General features: G+C 29.6%; 1 protein-coding gene and 1 long non-coding RNA gene across 3 annotated transcripts; one reads left to right on the forward strand and one right to left on the reverse strand.

Moving 5' to 3' along the window:
• The first annotated feature begins 7334 nt into the window (after positions 1-7334).
• LOC114181498 lies at positions 7335-13248 on the forward strand. Of its 2 annotated transcripts, XM_028067972.1 has the most exons (7): positions 7342-7487; positions 9748-9973; positions 11598-11686; positions 11769-11857; positions 11970-12118; positions 12290-12371; positions 12861-13248. In XM_028067972.1, exons 3-7 carry the CDS (start codon positions 11650-11652, stop codon positions 12972-12974), a joined length of 471 nt encoding a protein of 156 aa, XP_027923773.1. In that variant the 5' UTR covers positions 7342-7487; positions 9748-9973; positions 11598-11649; the 3' UTR covers positions 12975-13248. The 2 variants fall into 2 exon arrangements, with proteins under 2 accessions (XP_027923772.1, XP_027923773.1); XM_028067971.1 differs by lacking the exon at positions 9748-9973 and having other exon boundaries at positions 7335-7487.
• Positions 13249-15688: 2440 nt separating this feature from the next.
• On the reverse strand, positions 15689-17743 carry LOC114182362. The gene is made up of 2 exons (XR_003604074.1): positions 17263-17743; positions 15689-17173 (listed from the first exon to the last, which is right to left on the reverse strand). It is a non-coding gene; the product is annotated as an uncharacterized LOC114182362 (long non-coding RNA).
• Positions 17744-17987: the final 244 nt, after the last annotated feature.

Raw genomic sequence — 17987 nt, forward strand, 5'->3', positions numbered from 1 at the left:
GTCGACAATACCTCGAGAACGCGATGATTATTCCTAACGATGACTGCTGGACGAACTTGGATCGGTATCGGAACATTGGTACCCACCGTGGGACCGACAACCCCATAAAATAGATTTATAAGGTGAGGCTTGCAACTTCCAACAATAATACTTAACGTAATTTTATTTAAATTATTTAAAGATTTTAAGTTAAAAGTGATATAATGATATCTTAATATGAATTTGTTCTCGATTTATTTATGAATTTTTCGTAAAATTATGTATTGGATTCAATACTATCAAGATGAAGATTGCTTTGTAGAGAAATTAGTTAGATATTAGAAATTTAGGATTGATGAGAATTTGTGGAAACCCTAGATACTTGTAGTTAGATAAAAACAAGATACCGATATAATTTCGATTTTGTTCTCACAAAAAGTAAAGTGATATGAATATTTAAACCTTTTCTTCTTAATTATTTGGATTGATTCATGTTGCGAATCAAATCACAGTTTCCAATCATGCATGTGGTCTAATGAATCTAACTCCAATTATTTGATGGAAACCCATGTACTTAAGTGTTGACTCTCTCATTTTTTTTTTTTTTTTGTGTAAACTGATCTTAGGTTTCAGTTAATTCTATATCTATATACATATAGTGTGATTTTACAACAAAATTATGAAAAATTTACCAACTTTTTTTATAAAAAAACTAAGTGTTGGAATTGTTTTCATCAATATTATAAAGTTGTGGACATTTTGTATATATGTATTGATACGAGTGAAAGTCGTTTGTTGAATTTGTTGTGTTATTTATATATACTTTTAAAATAAACTGATGTTCATATATTAAACAAAATTTGATGTATTTTAAAATATCAAAATTAACACTAAAAACTCAGAAAACAATAATCCAAAATTATGATGAGAAAATGTACAAATAACTTTGATAAAAATTGTACGAATTATGATAAACATATATGTTTAACTCAGATTCTATTAATCTTATTTTAGATATGGAATAAATCTGGTTGAGAAGAAAATAGATGCTCTAGAATTAATTTATTATTACTATTTTTGACAATATGTATTGATGTTATAGTTAAATATATTTGACATGTTTTTGAAATGATTATAAATTATCTTTGATACTGAAAATATCATTTCTTTTATTGTAAGATAATGACTTCCGAACGAAAAGAAGGAAACTGAGAGAAAGTTGATGTTTAGAAATTAGGTTTTCTGTCTTTGTTTATTGGTAAGTATTTATATCTAATAATTAATTTCACTGTTAAAAGAAAGCACCGAAAATTGGATGCATGCAATTCTTTGTGTTTATGTTTGTGGAAATCTTCTACAGTATTGTTCAAATAGGTCAAATATATATATGCATTTGAGATTTTATTTATTATAGAATTTAGAATATCATGATTTTTCATTAAAATGCTCTTTTAGAAAATTAAAAAAAATGTAATCAAAATATTGTTATCGTTGACTTATTTTAAACATACTAAAAAAATAAATTTATGACAATAAATTCATAAAATTCAAAGACAAATGTGAGTACAATTTGAGGGAACTTTTTTTTACTGAAATAATATTATATATATATATATTATAACAATAATAGAGGTTAATTTTGGCAACTATTTTTCGTGTAAATATTTTTTTATTTGTTTTATTTTTTATATCTTTACATTCCTTATATACTTTTGTTTACCGTATAATTATAATAATTGATGAAAAAAATACATATCTCATTTTATAACTATTTTTTGTATATGTATTTTATTATAATTCTACTCTTCATGTTTTCATAATTTATTTTCATTATGATAATAATTATATTAACACCCTTTTAGTTAACATTTGAAAGAGGAAAAAAATAATAAAATAAAGAAATAAAGAAAATAATAGTAACAGATATTATAATATAACAATATACGGTGACATGTCTTTATCTATTTTAATGACTTAGAGGTTTCCATCATAACACTGTAGGACCAGAAATAAAAATGAAGTTCTTGTCATTTGCAATCACTTTCATACCCCTCAAGACCATGTGTTCCACATATGAAAAATTCCTATATATGATTATCTTAAATATTAACTTCATTTCAAAATCCTTTTTCATGATTGTTTCTAGGGTTTTTGAAACACTCTGATAGCATTAGTGAGCACCATTGACATATCTCAGGAGTCATGATGTTTAAAATGAAAGTTGGGAAATTATGGTAAATGATAACTTACAGTAAAACCTTTTTAGACCATTAAAACATGTTTTCTCTTGTACATTTTAATATTTTATATCAGACTAATATAGGTAATTAACCTAATTATTACTTATTTTATAATACACACTATATCATTCACAACAGACAGTCTGTTAAAAAATCAAACAGTTAAATTAATAGAAGAAAGTAGAAGACGATTTATTAAAGAATGTTCTTTAGTGTAAGTATTTATTTCCATATCAATTCCATATATGCAAAATTGAAATTGTTTTTATTCAAAATTTTAATACATTTTTTGTCCTAAACTTTAAAAATGAATGAATATAATTTTTTTAACCTAATTAAATTTTTTTTTATGTGTCAAACTCGTTTCATACTAACATTGAGTTGTTTACATTATTTGACACATTCTTGCTTCAATGTCACCTAACAAATTTCATGTTAGTATTTGAATTGTTTACGCGGTTTGACACATTCCCGCTTCAATGTCACATGAAAATGCGTTTAAAAAAACTGTATATACCAAATTTACTTCTAAAGTTTAAGAACCAAAATATATCAAAGTTTCGGATAGACAAATTTTAATATTACGTTAAAATTTAGTACTAAAACCCCTAAGTTATATATATATATATATATATATATATATATATATATATATATATATATTGGCGGAGCTATACGGATAAAAAGAAAGTTATCAGTAATGATGAAAACAATTCAAATTTAATATCTTATCTTAAAGTATCCCGAATCATGATACAAATGATTATATTTTTCAATTAGAGAACATGTTTTATATTAATTTTTTGGAACATGTTTCTATTTACATCGGAAAAAAAATAGTTAAAAATTTTAGTTTTGATTCAATGAGTTCAAAAATCTGAAAGAACGAAGGACAATTTGTATATGTGTGATTTCTTTTATAGGTACAATTATGCTAAATTATATATTCATTTTTCTTTATCGTATTAGTGATAATAATTAAATATATAAATTTTGAATTTTGAATATATTATTTTGACTCTCCCAAAATTATTGGTCAGTATACGCAACTATATATATTTAGTATAGATTAAATTGTATCAAATCCTCTTTCTATATAAACTTTTTAAAATAGTTAAAAATGTTTTGTTTGAGACGATTAAAATAAAACAAACAGAGCTTTGTAAACTGAAATTAATTAGGAAAATGTGATTCTGAATCCCTTATTATTAATGTTAAGAAAGACGTTGAATGAGGGATGAAAAGGAGCCACACTGTGTGTCTTGAAACATAACCCACATGTCTCATTATTAACCTCAATCCACAGTGGCATTAGATATGTTGGACAAAGGTAACATGCTAGGTGCCAAATGCAGAAAGTGTTACAAAATACTATTGAAGTTTGAACATGAATGCACCCTGATCACCGGACAACACCCTCTCCCATGTTGTCTCAGAGGTGATGCATCACCAGCTTCACCATCCTCACTCACATTCTGTCGCTAATCATATCATGCATAATATTCCACACCATTCAAAATTTTCAATAACACTTCGATTCAACCATCACCATGCATAAATTCCAAACTGCCTGTGTTATAGAATTTATGTGTGGACTCCTTCATCTCAAACTGCTTCATTTGTTTAAACATGTCTTTACCCTTTCGACTTAATAATCTCAAAAAAATAACTTTAAATCTTATCCAGTCTTACAAAATTATTATTTTGTAAGGTAATGTTTCCATCTATTTGTAAATTTATTTTATTTTTAGTTAATGTAAGATTTTCAACACACTTTTTACACCAATATACATTCTGAGCATGAAATTGGATATTTATAAATTGTCTGATATTAATCTGATAGCGGGTGATACAATACGTCTAACAAATATTTTTTTAGATGATCTATTACTATTTTAAGAAGTGAACTAAACCTAACTCAAACTTACAAAATTAACTAATAAAGTGAGATTTACACTTATTTTTAGGGTTAAATATGTTTTTGGTCTCTTAACTTTTAGTAAATTTTGGAATTAGTCAATTTCGAAACTTTGGACCAGTTTGGTTCTCCATCTTTCGAAATATGTGGATTTAGTCCTTTTAATCAAATTTTATTAAGTTTATTTGATGTTTTGTATGCATTTCAGGATTGTATTTGAGTTATTTATATTATTTGACACATTTGTGCTTTAATGTTAAGTCAAATACCGTTATGAAACGCGCTTGAAATATCAAATAAAGTTAACAAAATTTGATTAAAAGAATTAAATTCACGTATTTCGAAAGATAAATGACTAAATTGATCTAAAATTTTAAAATGAACTAATTTCAAAATTCACTGAAAATTAAAGGAAAAAAAAACATATTTAACTCTTATTTTTATACTGTAAATTCACCTTATTTTTAGTGTATCGAAATTTTTGACAAAGCAAATCAGAACCAAACCAAAAGAGAAATTTTGAGTTCATTGATATCGTTGAGTTTTATGTTTCACATTTTTTTTTACTGAATTTTGCATAGTTTTGTAATTGTGATTTTCGGAGCTGTTTTCCAACTTTCTCTCATTTTATTAGGATTTTATATTTCTTTTATTAATAGATCTTTTATCAATCAAAATATGACCATATAGTTGGTTCGGCTTATATGCTATATCTATATTTAGAACAACAACTTTTTATAAAGGATGAGACACTCCCAATATTTCATATTGGTTATGAGGCAAAAAAAATGAAAAGCTTGAATTATCTCAATCTATTCCAAAACTCAATCATAGTGATTTAAATCTTATTTAAACTCAATCTATTAAAAAAACTTGTTATTTATGCATGTATTTTTTAACTAGTTTCTATAATTCGTAAGATTTGCTCTCCATCAAAATTTCAAAATTACTTTAGAGTGAGAAAGGTCACGTGTAGTGGGTAGATGACAAGGAAGTTTGATTTATATTCCTTCACAAGTCTTTTTCTTCATCAACCTTTAATGCCAAACCTACAACTGTTTCCTGGTCTTCATAATCAGTAATTTTATCTACAATTTCATATATATATATATATATATATATATATATATATATATATTTACAACATATGAAAATCACAGTAAAATTATTATTATATAAAAGGATAATGATATTATGACTTCATTTTTCGACTTCATCTTTTACTTTCTGACGTAACTTAGTATGAATCATTGATTAATGTACAACTACTATTTTTAAAAGAATAATCAATTCTTCACATTAAACAATGTCAGAGAGTTAAAAAATGAAAATTATAATATAAATTTTCTACGTAAAATTTACCTAACATCATGTCTACTAATATTTAACTTTGTAATATTATATTTAAGAGATTTGTTGAAAGTTCCATATTAACTAAAAATAAAATAATTTTATAATATGTAAGTGAAGTGCAAATCTCATCTTACAAACTAATTTTATGGAGTTAAATTAGGTTTAAAATATACTTCTAACATAAAATTAAAATTATTAAGTTAGTGAGATTTCTTGATATTCTGTTTTCGTCTTATCGGATTAATAGATAAACATGACTCTTTCATTTTCAGCAAGAGATATAAAATAATATTGGTGGTTGAAAGATGAGAGCAACTCACTGGATTTTTACTTGCACACAAATTGATGCAAAAGATAAAGATGTTGATAAACTATGGTCTTAGCTTGGAAAAATATTAAGGGACAGCTAACACAGGTAGATTGATGGTGCATTTTTTTTTAATTAATATTATTATTTATTATTGTTATAGCACACATATCGATCTCAAAGAAATATAAATTAAGATCTTAAGATGTGTAGCAATTAATTATCATAATTGATGTGAATGTTAAGAAATCAAACAATTAATGTCATTCAAATGACACTTTTTGGTTTCCCTATGCAGTGCCAGAAGATGGGATCTAAGATACCCAATACAATATGTTGGGTAAAATGGGAAGTTTCATCACTAATCAATAATCCACAAGTTTACCACATTTTATCTAACCCAAATTATAAAGAAAATATATTTATCAATTTATTTTTCATATGATTTCTTGTATTTTCTTTTCAATACTTAATAATGTTTAATCCAACTTAAAAAAATATGAATATTAAACATAAACTGAGTTATGAGAGATATACGTTACAACTTGAGAAGATAGATTAGTCGAAAGAATAAACTCCATAAACATTAAACATTGTTACAAGAATGCAAAGAACTAAACTAGTGTAGTAGAATATAATTTTTTTAATGATGGTTGACTCAAAACTATTATTAAAAGTCAATAATTGAGAATCAACCACGATTCCTTAGTAAATCCATTGTAAATTTTGAAAAATAATGACAGTTACTTATACATGTTTTTTAAATTTTACCCTACATTTTGCTTTTTAAAATTAAAAAAAATTATTTTATTAATTTCAATCACTTTTTTTTTAGATTTAACCATTTTTTTATTTTAACCATTCTTTTTAAATTTAACTATTCTTTTAAACTAAAATAACTATTTATAACAAAAAGGTTATTTACAAAAAAAAAAAAACTACCTACAACAAAATTATTTAAATTTACTTTTATAATTATAATAATAATAATTTTATTACTATGAAAAAAATGAACATGCATATGCATAGCATAGCAGATGAATTGTCACTGATTGTTACTAATAAACTTTGTTTAATCAAATATAAATGATGAAAATTTTAATCGTTACTTTCGTAATCAATAACTATACGACTATCAAAGTTTATTACCATTTATACTTAATTAGAATTTTGATCTCTATATATTTATAAATTCTGTCATTTTGGTTTTTGAATTTTTATACACAATTTCAATCTTTAACTGTCAATTACACATAACTTTGTTTATTTTTTAGTTTTTCATTAATAGTTATTTCTACTTTAAACAAAAGAGTGAAAATATGGAAACGTAAAAATTAAAAAGAGTAACCCTGGTGTGGGGAGTTACTATCGGTTGTAATTTGATTAAATTACCGATAATTTAAAATTAGGAGATAAAAATTATGTAAAAAATTAAATCATGAATAATTAAAATTAAGAATAAAATTAAGTAACAAAACTAGGGAACAAAATAACCTATAATTTAAATATAACCCATACCCTTCTTGGAAATAACTTTTTCAGTAGAATTGTTAAAAATAAGCACATCAAAATTTTAAATTCCAAGTCATTTTCTTTGTTCCCCAACTGTACCCGGTGAAACGCAGAACACGAGTGGTAGAACAGGTTTCTCCGTCGTCGTTCTCTGAATACGTTCCCCGGCCACCGTCAGGTATTTTCCGCCACCATTCTTTCCGTATTGAATTTTTTTTTTATCTCGTGGATAACCCTTGACTCAATCTTCTGCTAATAGTTTCTGCTCATAACTTGTTTGATAAAAGGTCTGAACTGTTGAGTTATAGTCATTACAAGTATCAATGGTGGTTCATAATTCTCAAGTATGCTTGACTCTTTATGGTCACTGCATTTCTCCGCGTTTTTAGTGACACATGAAGCCCTGAGTATTGTATAGGTTCTGTTTGTGAAAGTCGTATGGGGTGGTCTATTGCTTCTTGACTCAGATTTTTATCAGCATTTGCTTGATTATTCTTTAAAAATTATGTTACTTCGTTCATAAACTAGATTCCAAATAACATGTGCATTTTTTCTTTGCTGAATCCGCATTTGTTGCTGTTGCTATCATTAGGTGGCTTTGTTAATTAATTACTCATGCTGTTGAATTCCTCTTTTCCCTTTTATTGTTTAGTATTTTCAAGAATAAATAATGCAAAAAAAAAGGTGCTTGAGGAATTCTGAGGCCATTGTTAACTATCCTGTCTAAATAGTGAAAATAATAATGGCATGTACGTATATGTATAGGAGTATAACAGCTAAAGGATGGCCATCTGAACAAGTATCCATCCTCCGTATGATCACAGAATAGTATGTCGAATTGTTATTATGGATACATTGGGTCTTAACTGCATTGGGGTAGAAATTAACTAATTGTTTTATCAACAAAATAGAAATTTACTAATGCTGACAGGTGGTAGAATTTGGTGTTTAGAAAGTGAAGCTAAGATAGTAGGTTGGTAACCTTCTCTTCTCTAATAAATGCCTATATTTTTCTTTCTGGTTTCTGTCGTGAGCCGTGACCATCTCATCATTGGCAACAACTGCTGTGGTCTAAGCTACTTTCCTCATTGTCGGCCTCATTCTCAACTTCTCCTGGGATATCGTTGTACGCATTGGATATTAAACTTTTGCATTGTGGTTGTTCCAATCAAAATTTCAAGAATGACAGGAAGAATATTGTAAGAAAAGAAGGCGGTGAAGAGATATGTAGAGCACAATGTCTATGCTACTCCAACAAAGCGTGTTCGGTTTCCTAAAAAAAGTTATATATACAAGCTCTATTCACCAAAATAATTCACTATCAGATCTAATAAATGTATCATGTGACTGTCCATAATTTACTGAAGTAGCTAAGAATGCCTTTTATCTTTGACTCTTCCCCTGCTGTCTTTGCACCATTTCTTTCTCTCTATTTTATTGATTTGAGTTTCCTTATAGGAAGCAGTTCAGGGTTCATAAAATGACAAGAAAAGAGATAAGATAAGATAGAGAAAGGGGGACTTTGTTATAATCATCATTCTAATATTAGGAAGTATGGTTGAAAAGAAACCGTATGTAAGTAACAAAAGCAGAAAACAAGGTGAAGACCACCTTTCTAGAATATTTTTTTCTGCTTAGATACATATAGGTTGGATCGAATTGCTGGTGCATTGAACAATAAGCCGCCTAGGTCGTTTTTCTCCTGGGTTTAATCAATTTTAATCATCATGGCAAAATGGGCGGGACTGGCTTAGTATTTAAGTCTGCTAGTCCGCATTGGCCCAACCTGCATTACCTGCAGCCCGTATGGTTTTGGGGCGGGTCAGCGTGCAGCCTGCGTCTCTTTATTTATCTTGTTCTAGAAAAACTGAAATTCCTAAACCAATGTCCTGCTTGTTGCGAGCGTGTTCAGTTCTTTTCTCTCAATCAGTTGGAGTCCAAAGCTAAGTCCCCCAGCAGCTTGGGTTTTTTTCATCCTTACTGGTGACACACAGATCTTGTGTTTGTTCCATCCTCACCAGTGACAACAACGGAGCTCTTGGTTCAGGCATATTGTTCTGTCCTTGGCCTTTGTATTGGTTTTATTTGTGCATAATTAAATAGGAAATAAGAGGGCTATCTATTATTTTGTTTTGTGAATTGGAGTGACCAGTGATGTGTGGTAATTTAGTGAGAAGTGAATCCAATCCAGTTGCTCTGTAGGACATGGTTTGGGATATGCATTTTTCTTTGCAAAGGGTGTAACTTGGATGATACAGTGTCTGTACCGGGATGTATACATTACTACCACTTTGATAAATTCGTTACCTATTAACTTGTTGAATTTATATAAAATATTTGAAGTTTCCATAATGAACAAATGATGAATTGTTGATGCGTAGGTTCCATAAGTGAATCCAATGTGTGCTAGAATTTGACACCTTTTTATTATTATAAAGTTGCAGGAATGCAAGTAAGTGTGGAGTACCACTAGATAGCTCGCATTGATGTGTCATTTAGAAGGCATATATCCTACTCCAATTCACATCACATCCTCCTAAACATAAGTTCAGTATGTCTTAACATCAAACACATATATTAGGCTAACGCAGACTAGCCCACAGGCCTGCAAGCCAGAATCTATGCGGGGCGGACCAGAAGTTGAGCCCACATTTCTAAAGTAAGGTGAGCTAACTTAACCCGCATTTTGTGGGTCAAATGCAAGACGGGCCTAAACGGACTGAGCCGACACACATTGTCACCCCAAGTATTTGACAATATGACACCACCTTTTTTCTCAAAGGTAGTAGCAGCTAATTAGATGTTACAACTAGACTGAGTCTAAGTTACTTAGGCCACATGATAGAGTGCAAGAAAAAACAGAAACTAAGGTAGGATTTTCAATATTCAAGCAAGATAGTAACTATTTTATATTAAATATAGTTGTGTTTTGCTGAACATTAACTGAAAACGTTGTCTCGTGTCTGATGCTCATTGTCATCTATGGCAATAAGTAGCAATAGGATATATGTATAGCTTCATCATTTCATTCCTTTACAAAAGAAAGTGTATGTGTAGTCCAATCTACAAAATTGGGAGCTAGAGAAATGTAATAATACATTCTTTGACACTCTCTTTAATATTTTATTTATTATTATTTGGTGAAATCTTATGCTGTTTTACTAATGAAAAAGTGAGTCCAAGTAATTTACCGAGGCTGACTTGAAACTTGATAACACAAAATACAAAAATTAGATTGCAACTAACGCTTTTTGACAATATCCTGAAAGATTCCATTTTAGTGGATTAGTGAAATAGTGATAGGATGAAATTCTGGATGATCTTCTCCATTACTCTTTGAAACTGTTAAATGATATAGAATTCTTTGGTTGATTTGCCTTGTTGTATCATTCAGTGTAATTGTCTGGGCTTGGATGATGATGTTTGAAATGATTATTGTACATTAACAGATCTTGGTTTCTTATTGCATAGAGTTTTTATGTATACTTGTACAGTCTCCTGATGTAATGCTTTCAACCACAAACTTATTTGAATTTCTAATCTATTTGGTGAAGAAAGCAGATGACTAGTCAAAGATATTTCCTAAGTCTTTTAGCGAAGAAAGAAGTATGATGGTTTTGAGGAACTCTTTCCATGTGGTTATTTTTTCCTATTTTCTGTTCATCTAGAATTTAATGGTTTGTCTTTTTCAGTGTACTTTCAGTTGTCCTCATCTCTCCAATCTTTTCAAATTTGTTATTAGTTGAAATAACAATCAAAGGATGAATGATAACTTGTGTTTGGTATTATTTGCTCAGTCTGTACATTGACTCGTGATGATTTTTGGCTGTGTTTTCATGGAAAAATGATTTGTAGAAAAACATCAGTAAAAAAAAGATTAGTGATACATTTGACATATGTGTGATCTCTCTTCATGCTTGACAACTTTTCCGAAGCCATACGCTCATATCTTTTTTGCATCCTATGCAAGAATTAACAGTTTTAATTCTAGGTTTCTGTATAATGGAGTCTTGAGAAATTTAAGTGTAAGACGCTTTGATTGATGAATCAATTTCAATAGATATCAATATATTCAAAAGATCAGAGCCTTATTTGTTTTGATTTCTTTTCACATCTGCTTGATGCATGTCTACTGTTTATTCGTTTTATTTTTTTATATGCAGTGGCTACTTTTCTGTCAACTGTTAAGATTCTTGCTTATAAAGCAAGAAACATGAAGACAAAAATATATTGACACTGAGATTAAGTGCTATGTATAAACCTTTAATAACCACGTTGGTTTCCTCAGGTTTCTCCTCTTCGGATTGGTCACGATTGTTTAGGAAATATTGAGTCTCAAAATGGTGATTCTTTCCACGTTGCCACTGAACTATTCAGGTTTTTTCTGCCTACATCGGTATCTTCTAAGTCGTACTTTATTCACTCCCTGTTTAGCTTTATATTTCTTGATATATTGCAGCTTTCCTTCACCGAGGTGCTCCTTTTTTGCCATCAAAGTTGGCAGCGAGAGTTGCTTGTCACAGAGATGTTTCTCTAACACCCCAAACGGTTGTTATTACTTATCTCTCTCATCTAGTTTAAATCTCCTTCAATTTATGTGTTTGTGCATGTGTTTCTAGTGGTAACTGTGGTTTTAGATTACATGCTTTTCTGTTTGCAGACTTTTAGCATACAAAAGAGAGAAAAACATGCAAACCATAGTTGCAACAAATTTTTTATCCATGCTGCAAGGAATGATCATCATATAACCTATGATGACGGCTTGCCTGAAGAGCCCTTTTTGCTATCATTGATCAAGGATGTCATATGGTATTTGTTAAAGTTTAACCTGTCATTAAACTGCATTAACCTAATGAAATACTGTTTTTACCTGCATGAACTGAAACTATTTTTACTTTCATTAAAGACCAGTAGAATTCACCTTTGAATGTTATTGAAAAAATACAACCGTATTTCTAGTAACTATCTCTTTGTTTCCAGGGGGCTAAAATATTTGTTTGTATTTTTGGCTGAGCAACCTAGCCAGCTGAAATACGTGGAGTGGCCAAGTTTTAGCAGTACGGTACGCCAATTAGTTCATTATTTGCGGTTTCTATTTCATTTAGGATTAAATATGTTTTTGGTCTCTTAAGTTTCATTGAATTTTGGAATTAGTCCCTCTTCGAAACTTTATACCAATTTAGTCTTTCATCTTTATAAATGTGTGAATTTAGTCATTTTTACTAAATTTTGTTAAGTTTATTTTTCATTTTAAATGCATTTTATTATAATATTTGAGTTAATATTAAAGCGAAAATGTGTCAAACGGTGTAAACAATTCAAATACTATCATGAAATGTGCTTGAAACGTTAGATAAACTTAACAAAATTTGGTTAAAAAGACTAAATTCACGCATTTTTAAAGATGAAGGACTAAATTGATCAAAAGTTTTGAAGCGGGACTAATTTCAAATTTTGCTGAAACTTGAGGGACCAAAATCGTATTTAACCCTTCATTTTATAATTTGTGAAATGTATTGAATGATTACATGCTTATATTAATCCTTTGCAGCTGAGGACAGCGGTTCTGACTCTTATCCTGGTTGCGTTGCTTATTGTTGCATTATCATCTGTTGATTCGGTCCTCTGCTATCTTTTGGCATTAGCTCTTAGGAAAAAACCATAACCTTGTAACCTTGTGGTGTTGCCAATGTTTCCATAATACATAAGCATTTCATCTGGTACTTGTAATCTATATAGGTCTATCCTCGTTAACATGTAAATCTTAACTCTTCTTTTGAACTGGAATGAATTATGTTATTCAGGAACCTTTTATTAAAGCCATTGCTTTCCATCTTAGTGAAAGAAATGGTTGCAATGGCATAGAATCTTGTTGATTCCATGGATGGAATTGGATATTTGAGTTTAACAATAGAACCAGAGGGTAAAAGGTTATGGCAGCTCATACTTCTCAAATTTGCAACACGTGTATAAGCTTGTATCACACACATTAATTTAATATCTATACAATTAATTTAGGGTAAAATGTTCCTTAGAAAATTACAATTGTTTGTTTTTCTTTTCTAAAACTTGTAGGTTCTCTAAAATTATAAATGTGTTGTTGATATCGATAATGTTGAAATCCATTATTATAAATTTAAACATGTTTGCTTTTAGTCCTTTTAAATTTTTAATATTTTAGATTTTTCATATTTTTAAATGTGTTATTTTATTGATAGAGCCAAAATCTGTTAATGACCTTTAATATTTGATTAATTATTTGCTTTAATATAATTATTTACTTTGCATGATTGATTATATATTTATAAACTTAATGTAATTAATTATCCATTTAATATAGTTTATCATCTTTTCAACATAATTAATTATTTATTTTACATAAATTTTCGTATAGTCAATTTTTTTTTTTGCAGATAATAAATTAAATGCTGAAAATCATTATTGGGCTTCATCTCTATTAACAACGATGATACATTTATAATTTTGAAAATCAAAAAAGTACTAAATTTTTATGAAGGATAAAAAATAATACGTTTACAATTTTGAAGACCTACAAAGTACTACAAATTTTTGAAGGGTGAAGAATAATTTTATAAGATCAAACGCTATATTTTATCATACAAGTAATTAATGGATTTGAAATCCTAAAAATTTTAGAGAGACGAAAAGCAAACATTTGTAATTTTATAAGGATGAAAAGCATATTTTACTCCTTAACTCAGTCTTTTTTACAGATTCACATAAAATAAAATTTAGTCATTTTTGTTTTCAAATAAATAGGTTTAATAAGTGGAGACAAGAAACTATCCCCATCCACCATCTAAGTCAATTATATAAAAGTTATCTTTAAATATTAGATTAAAATATTTAATATATTTTAAATCTATTACTTATTTACTATTTATAATGTGTTATATTGTAATTCACCTCTAATTAGGGTAATCAAACTAGCTTGCTTCAACATTCCACGTAATCAGAGATAAAACAACATCAAAAAAGAAATTAGTTCTTTTTATCCATATACGTCAAAAGGGAACCACTGTAACTTACTCAGTAACATAAAAAGAAACATTACCACTTATGTTGAAGTAACTCCAAAAATACTTCCTAAAATGTAATAAAATAAATTTTTCAATAAAATAAACATAATTTACATATGAATTTTTCTTTCTACAATCACTCTTTCAGAAGTGTATCAAAATATGTCCATTCACAAAATGGGAAAGTGTACAAAAATTGAGGAGGATGACATTGAAACTTGATGAGATGCTGTTTGGGTCAGATTTGGCCAGTTATCCATTCCCTGAGAAGTCTTTTTCTGCACATCAACCTTGGGATTTAGCACTAATTGAAAGTGACTTTTGCTGCCAAAACCACTGTTTTCAGGTCTTTGTGGTCGGTAACATGATTACAAAACCATGGTAATAAGCTTACCTACCACCAATGTTTGTGAATTCCAATGCAGCATTATATTTTTCTGCTCAGTATTATTTATGATTATGGAAATGCAGAAACAATGATTTAGCTCAAATCAGTTATGCACATATTATTCTTTGTAACTTCTGTTATTCACATATTTTGCTCCCTTCAGATTTAACTGAAGCTTGCCCTAAAAGGTTCTACTTATGCAATCAAATTTTGAGAACTTTTAGTCACTAGATTCTCTTTTTCCACTAAAAGTTTCTATTCATGTTCCACTGGTTTACTTCATTTATCAATGACACATGGTGAACCAATCCAGGTTAAATCAGATACAGAAACACATTTTAGGAAGAAATTTCCTATGAGCTATTAGGTACTACAGTTCCATACTGTTGTAGTACGTGTGTTCAAAGCTACATACAAATGTTCTGAACCTGTCAGCACTGAAAATACAGTATAAGTGTACAACTGCAGTTGCATCATCCCATGACAAAACCTGTTTTTGCATCGACTTTTGGATTAACTAAAACGTTTTACTCAGTATGTAGAAGTAGAATTATTATCACCATCAGTAATTCCAAATCAACAAAATGATCCAACTTTCCTCACTTAAGTGAAAATAATGCCTTCAAAACCTTAACAGAAACCATATGAAAATGATGCTGTGAAAACTTTTTTTTCCATGTTCAATCGAATACACAACCCTCTTACATTAATATAATAATAAAGTTTAAACACTATTTTCCTTACACATATCCATATTATTATAGTAAGGTTGTGAAGTAGTTGAACATAAAATGAAAATTGTCAAAATATCATTCCTTAAAACCACAAGACATTAAGTTTTTGTCTGTTTGCTGTAAAATCTTTGGAAACAGCAAAAAGTTTCACAATTTGGTGATTAGAGTTGTATGTCTAAGAGAAGGTAAATTACATTTAGCTGCATAACCAAACACATTTGAAGTATGAGTCTAAACTATTTATAAATTGCTCAATATGTTCATCTTCATTCAATGTGATATATTTTAGTCACATTTTCACTTTCACTGCAACAATTATGCACCAACCATTAACTGGTACTGCCCTTTATTTTCACTTGGAATCAGTGTTTCACCCCTTTTATATGAGGATCAGTACATTGTGAGGTACATTTCTTTCACATCAACAATGAAAAAAAATCCGTGCAGCTCTTTTGCGTGATTCTGAGCAGGAGCCTACAAAAAACACCATGAAGACTATTGTCCCTCTATATGATACCTGCAATTTTTCCTTTTACAAAAAGTACATTGTCCTTTGTTTTTCAATTATACAGTGATATATGAGAATCACCCCAGATGAAAATTTTCATGCTTTTCTTCCGGATCCTGTTTGGATCATGTTCAATTTTTCCAGAACTGATTTCAATTTGAAGTTTAAAGCCAAAGCAACAAATAGTTGTCACCAAATTCAAAGTAGAAAAAGGCTATGCAGTCAGACCAATAGTGATTCATAGGAAGCTGATGGTTTCTGACTTGACTCAGTGGTCAAAGTTCATTCATTGCAGTGTTCTTTCAGATGCACCAGAAAATATCATGGACAGTCAAACAAACTATGTACCAGGTTGATCGTGTTTGGAGGGATTTTGAAAAGTTCATAGAATAAAGTAATGTGAACATAGAGAATAAAACTTTGCTGAATGCTGACTTTATTTACAATTTGAAATTGGACTTTAAGCAAAGCTGTTAATGATTACTTGTTCCACAAATTCGATGAAGTAGGCATGTGAATTTGAAAGGGTGCATGGACTTCAGAAATTAAAGTCTTGGATAGACTAATTAGCCAAATAAAAGGAGAAAGAAACAAATATGAAGTCATTTTGACGTAGCTATTACAACCTTGAGTGCATATTCAATATTCAACAAAACAACCTAATATCAACAACAGTACAGAGACTGAAGAGTCACAACATAACACAACACAACAGAATCTATCAGACTTTGGAGTGTTGGAAAACTTCTGACATTGCCTATTCAGCAGATTAAAGCTTTCAAACAACATAAATTACAAACCTAACCAGTGAACCAATATCATGTAACATGGTTGAAAGAAAACAGTTTCATTTAAGCATTTGGTGAAGAGTTATTGAATGCTCATGTCTATGTTTGTGTAATAGCATACGCTAAATGAAGCCAATCTCTTGATTAGATCAAGAAACTAGCACCAAACCAGTGTATGAATATCATTCTTCAATTCATTGTCTTGATGGATTGTACTAAAACAGAAAACTAGCAACAAAACCACACCAGCCAAATGAAAAACCACAACATCTTACCTTACATAATCCCAGAACACAAGCTGATATATATAATCACTCCTTCATCCCTGATTCATAGAACTGTGTATCAAAGTGAACAAACCCTTTATTGCTTTACCATCACAACCATGATGGTTAAACACCAAAACCTACCAATTTCATGAGGAAATTAACAAGTCCAAAAGCAAGACTTGAAATGAGCAACTTTTGACAATAAAAAACAGATCTTGACACTGACCTTTGTTTGAAGAGAGAACTTGAAAGGTGTTTCACCCAAAGGAAAGTTTTTCACTGCTTCCCCCTTTGTTCATTACAATGATTGAGCAGTAGTGGCAGTGGCACACATTCGTGTATCTTATCTTATCAATTCCATCAAGATCCCCACCAAAGTGGCCATTATCAACACCATTATTACCATTATTATTATGCTATGGTTTTTGATTTTGGTTGGTTTTGAGTCACTTTTTGAGACCCCACCGTGAGCATCCAATACAGAAGATGGTAAGTGAAAAGACTATAGCGTATGAGACACATTCCAAAAAGTGACAAAACCACATTATCATGATTGTGCAATATCATGTAACATATGTGCTCATAAGTCTGAGGAATGCTGAGAAAAAGGCAAAAGAAAAAGCAGAAAAAGAGAGAGGTGGAAGAAGACCATCTGGGCCTGTGGGCCCTCACACAAAGAGACAAGTGGCAAATGAACTCCTTGGCTGGCCCACCAACCGGGCCCAAACCCATCAGCCACCGCTCCTGAAGGGGGCAACAACTGACTTTAGGAACATCCCTAAAACAAAAAACAAGTTGTTGAAAGAGACATGCATCAATATATATATATATATATATATATATATATATATATATATATATATATATATATATATATATATATATATATATTATTTTCTTTTGGTAAAGGAAGAAGAAGGCATCAAAAGCAGAACACTGTGTACAATATTT

This window comes from Vigna unguiculata, chromosome 4 (genome assembly GCF_004118075.2).
Source record: "Vigna unguiculata cultivar IT97K-499-35 chromosome 4, ASM411807v1, whole genome shotgun sequence".
NCBI classification, from domain to species: domain Eukaryota; kingdom Viridiplantae; phylum Streptophyta; class Magnoliopsida; order Fabales; family Fabaceae; genus Vigna; species Vigna unguiculata.

Bases quoted from the DNA above. Each gene is read 5' to 3' on its own strand.
- LOC114181498 (XM_028067971.1), top strand. From the start codon at position 11,650: ATGGTGATTCTTTCCACGTTGCCACTGAACTATTCAG. The intron at 11,858-11,969 runs GTTGTTATTACT...TTCTGTTTGCAG, and splicing joins TTTCTCTAACACCCCAAACG to ACTTTTAGCATACAAAAGAG. The intron at 12,119-12,289 runs GTATTTGTTAAA...CTTTGTTTCCAG, and splicing joins TTGATCAAGGATGTCATATG to GGGGCTAAAATATTTGTTTG.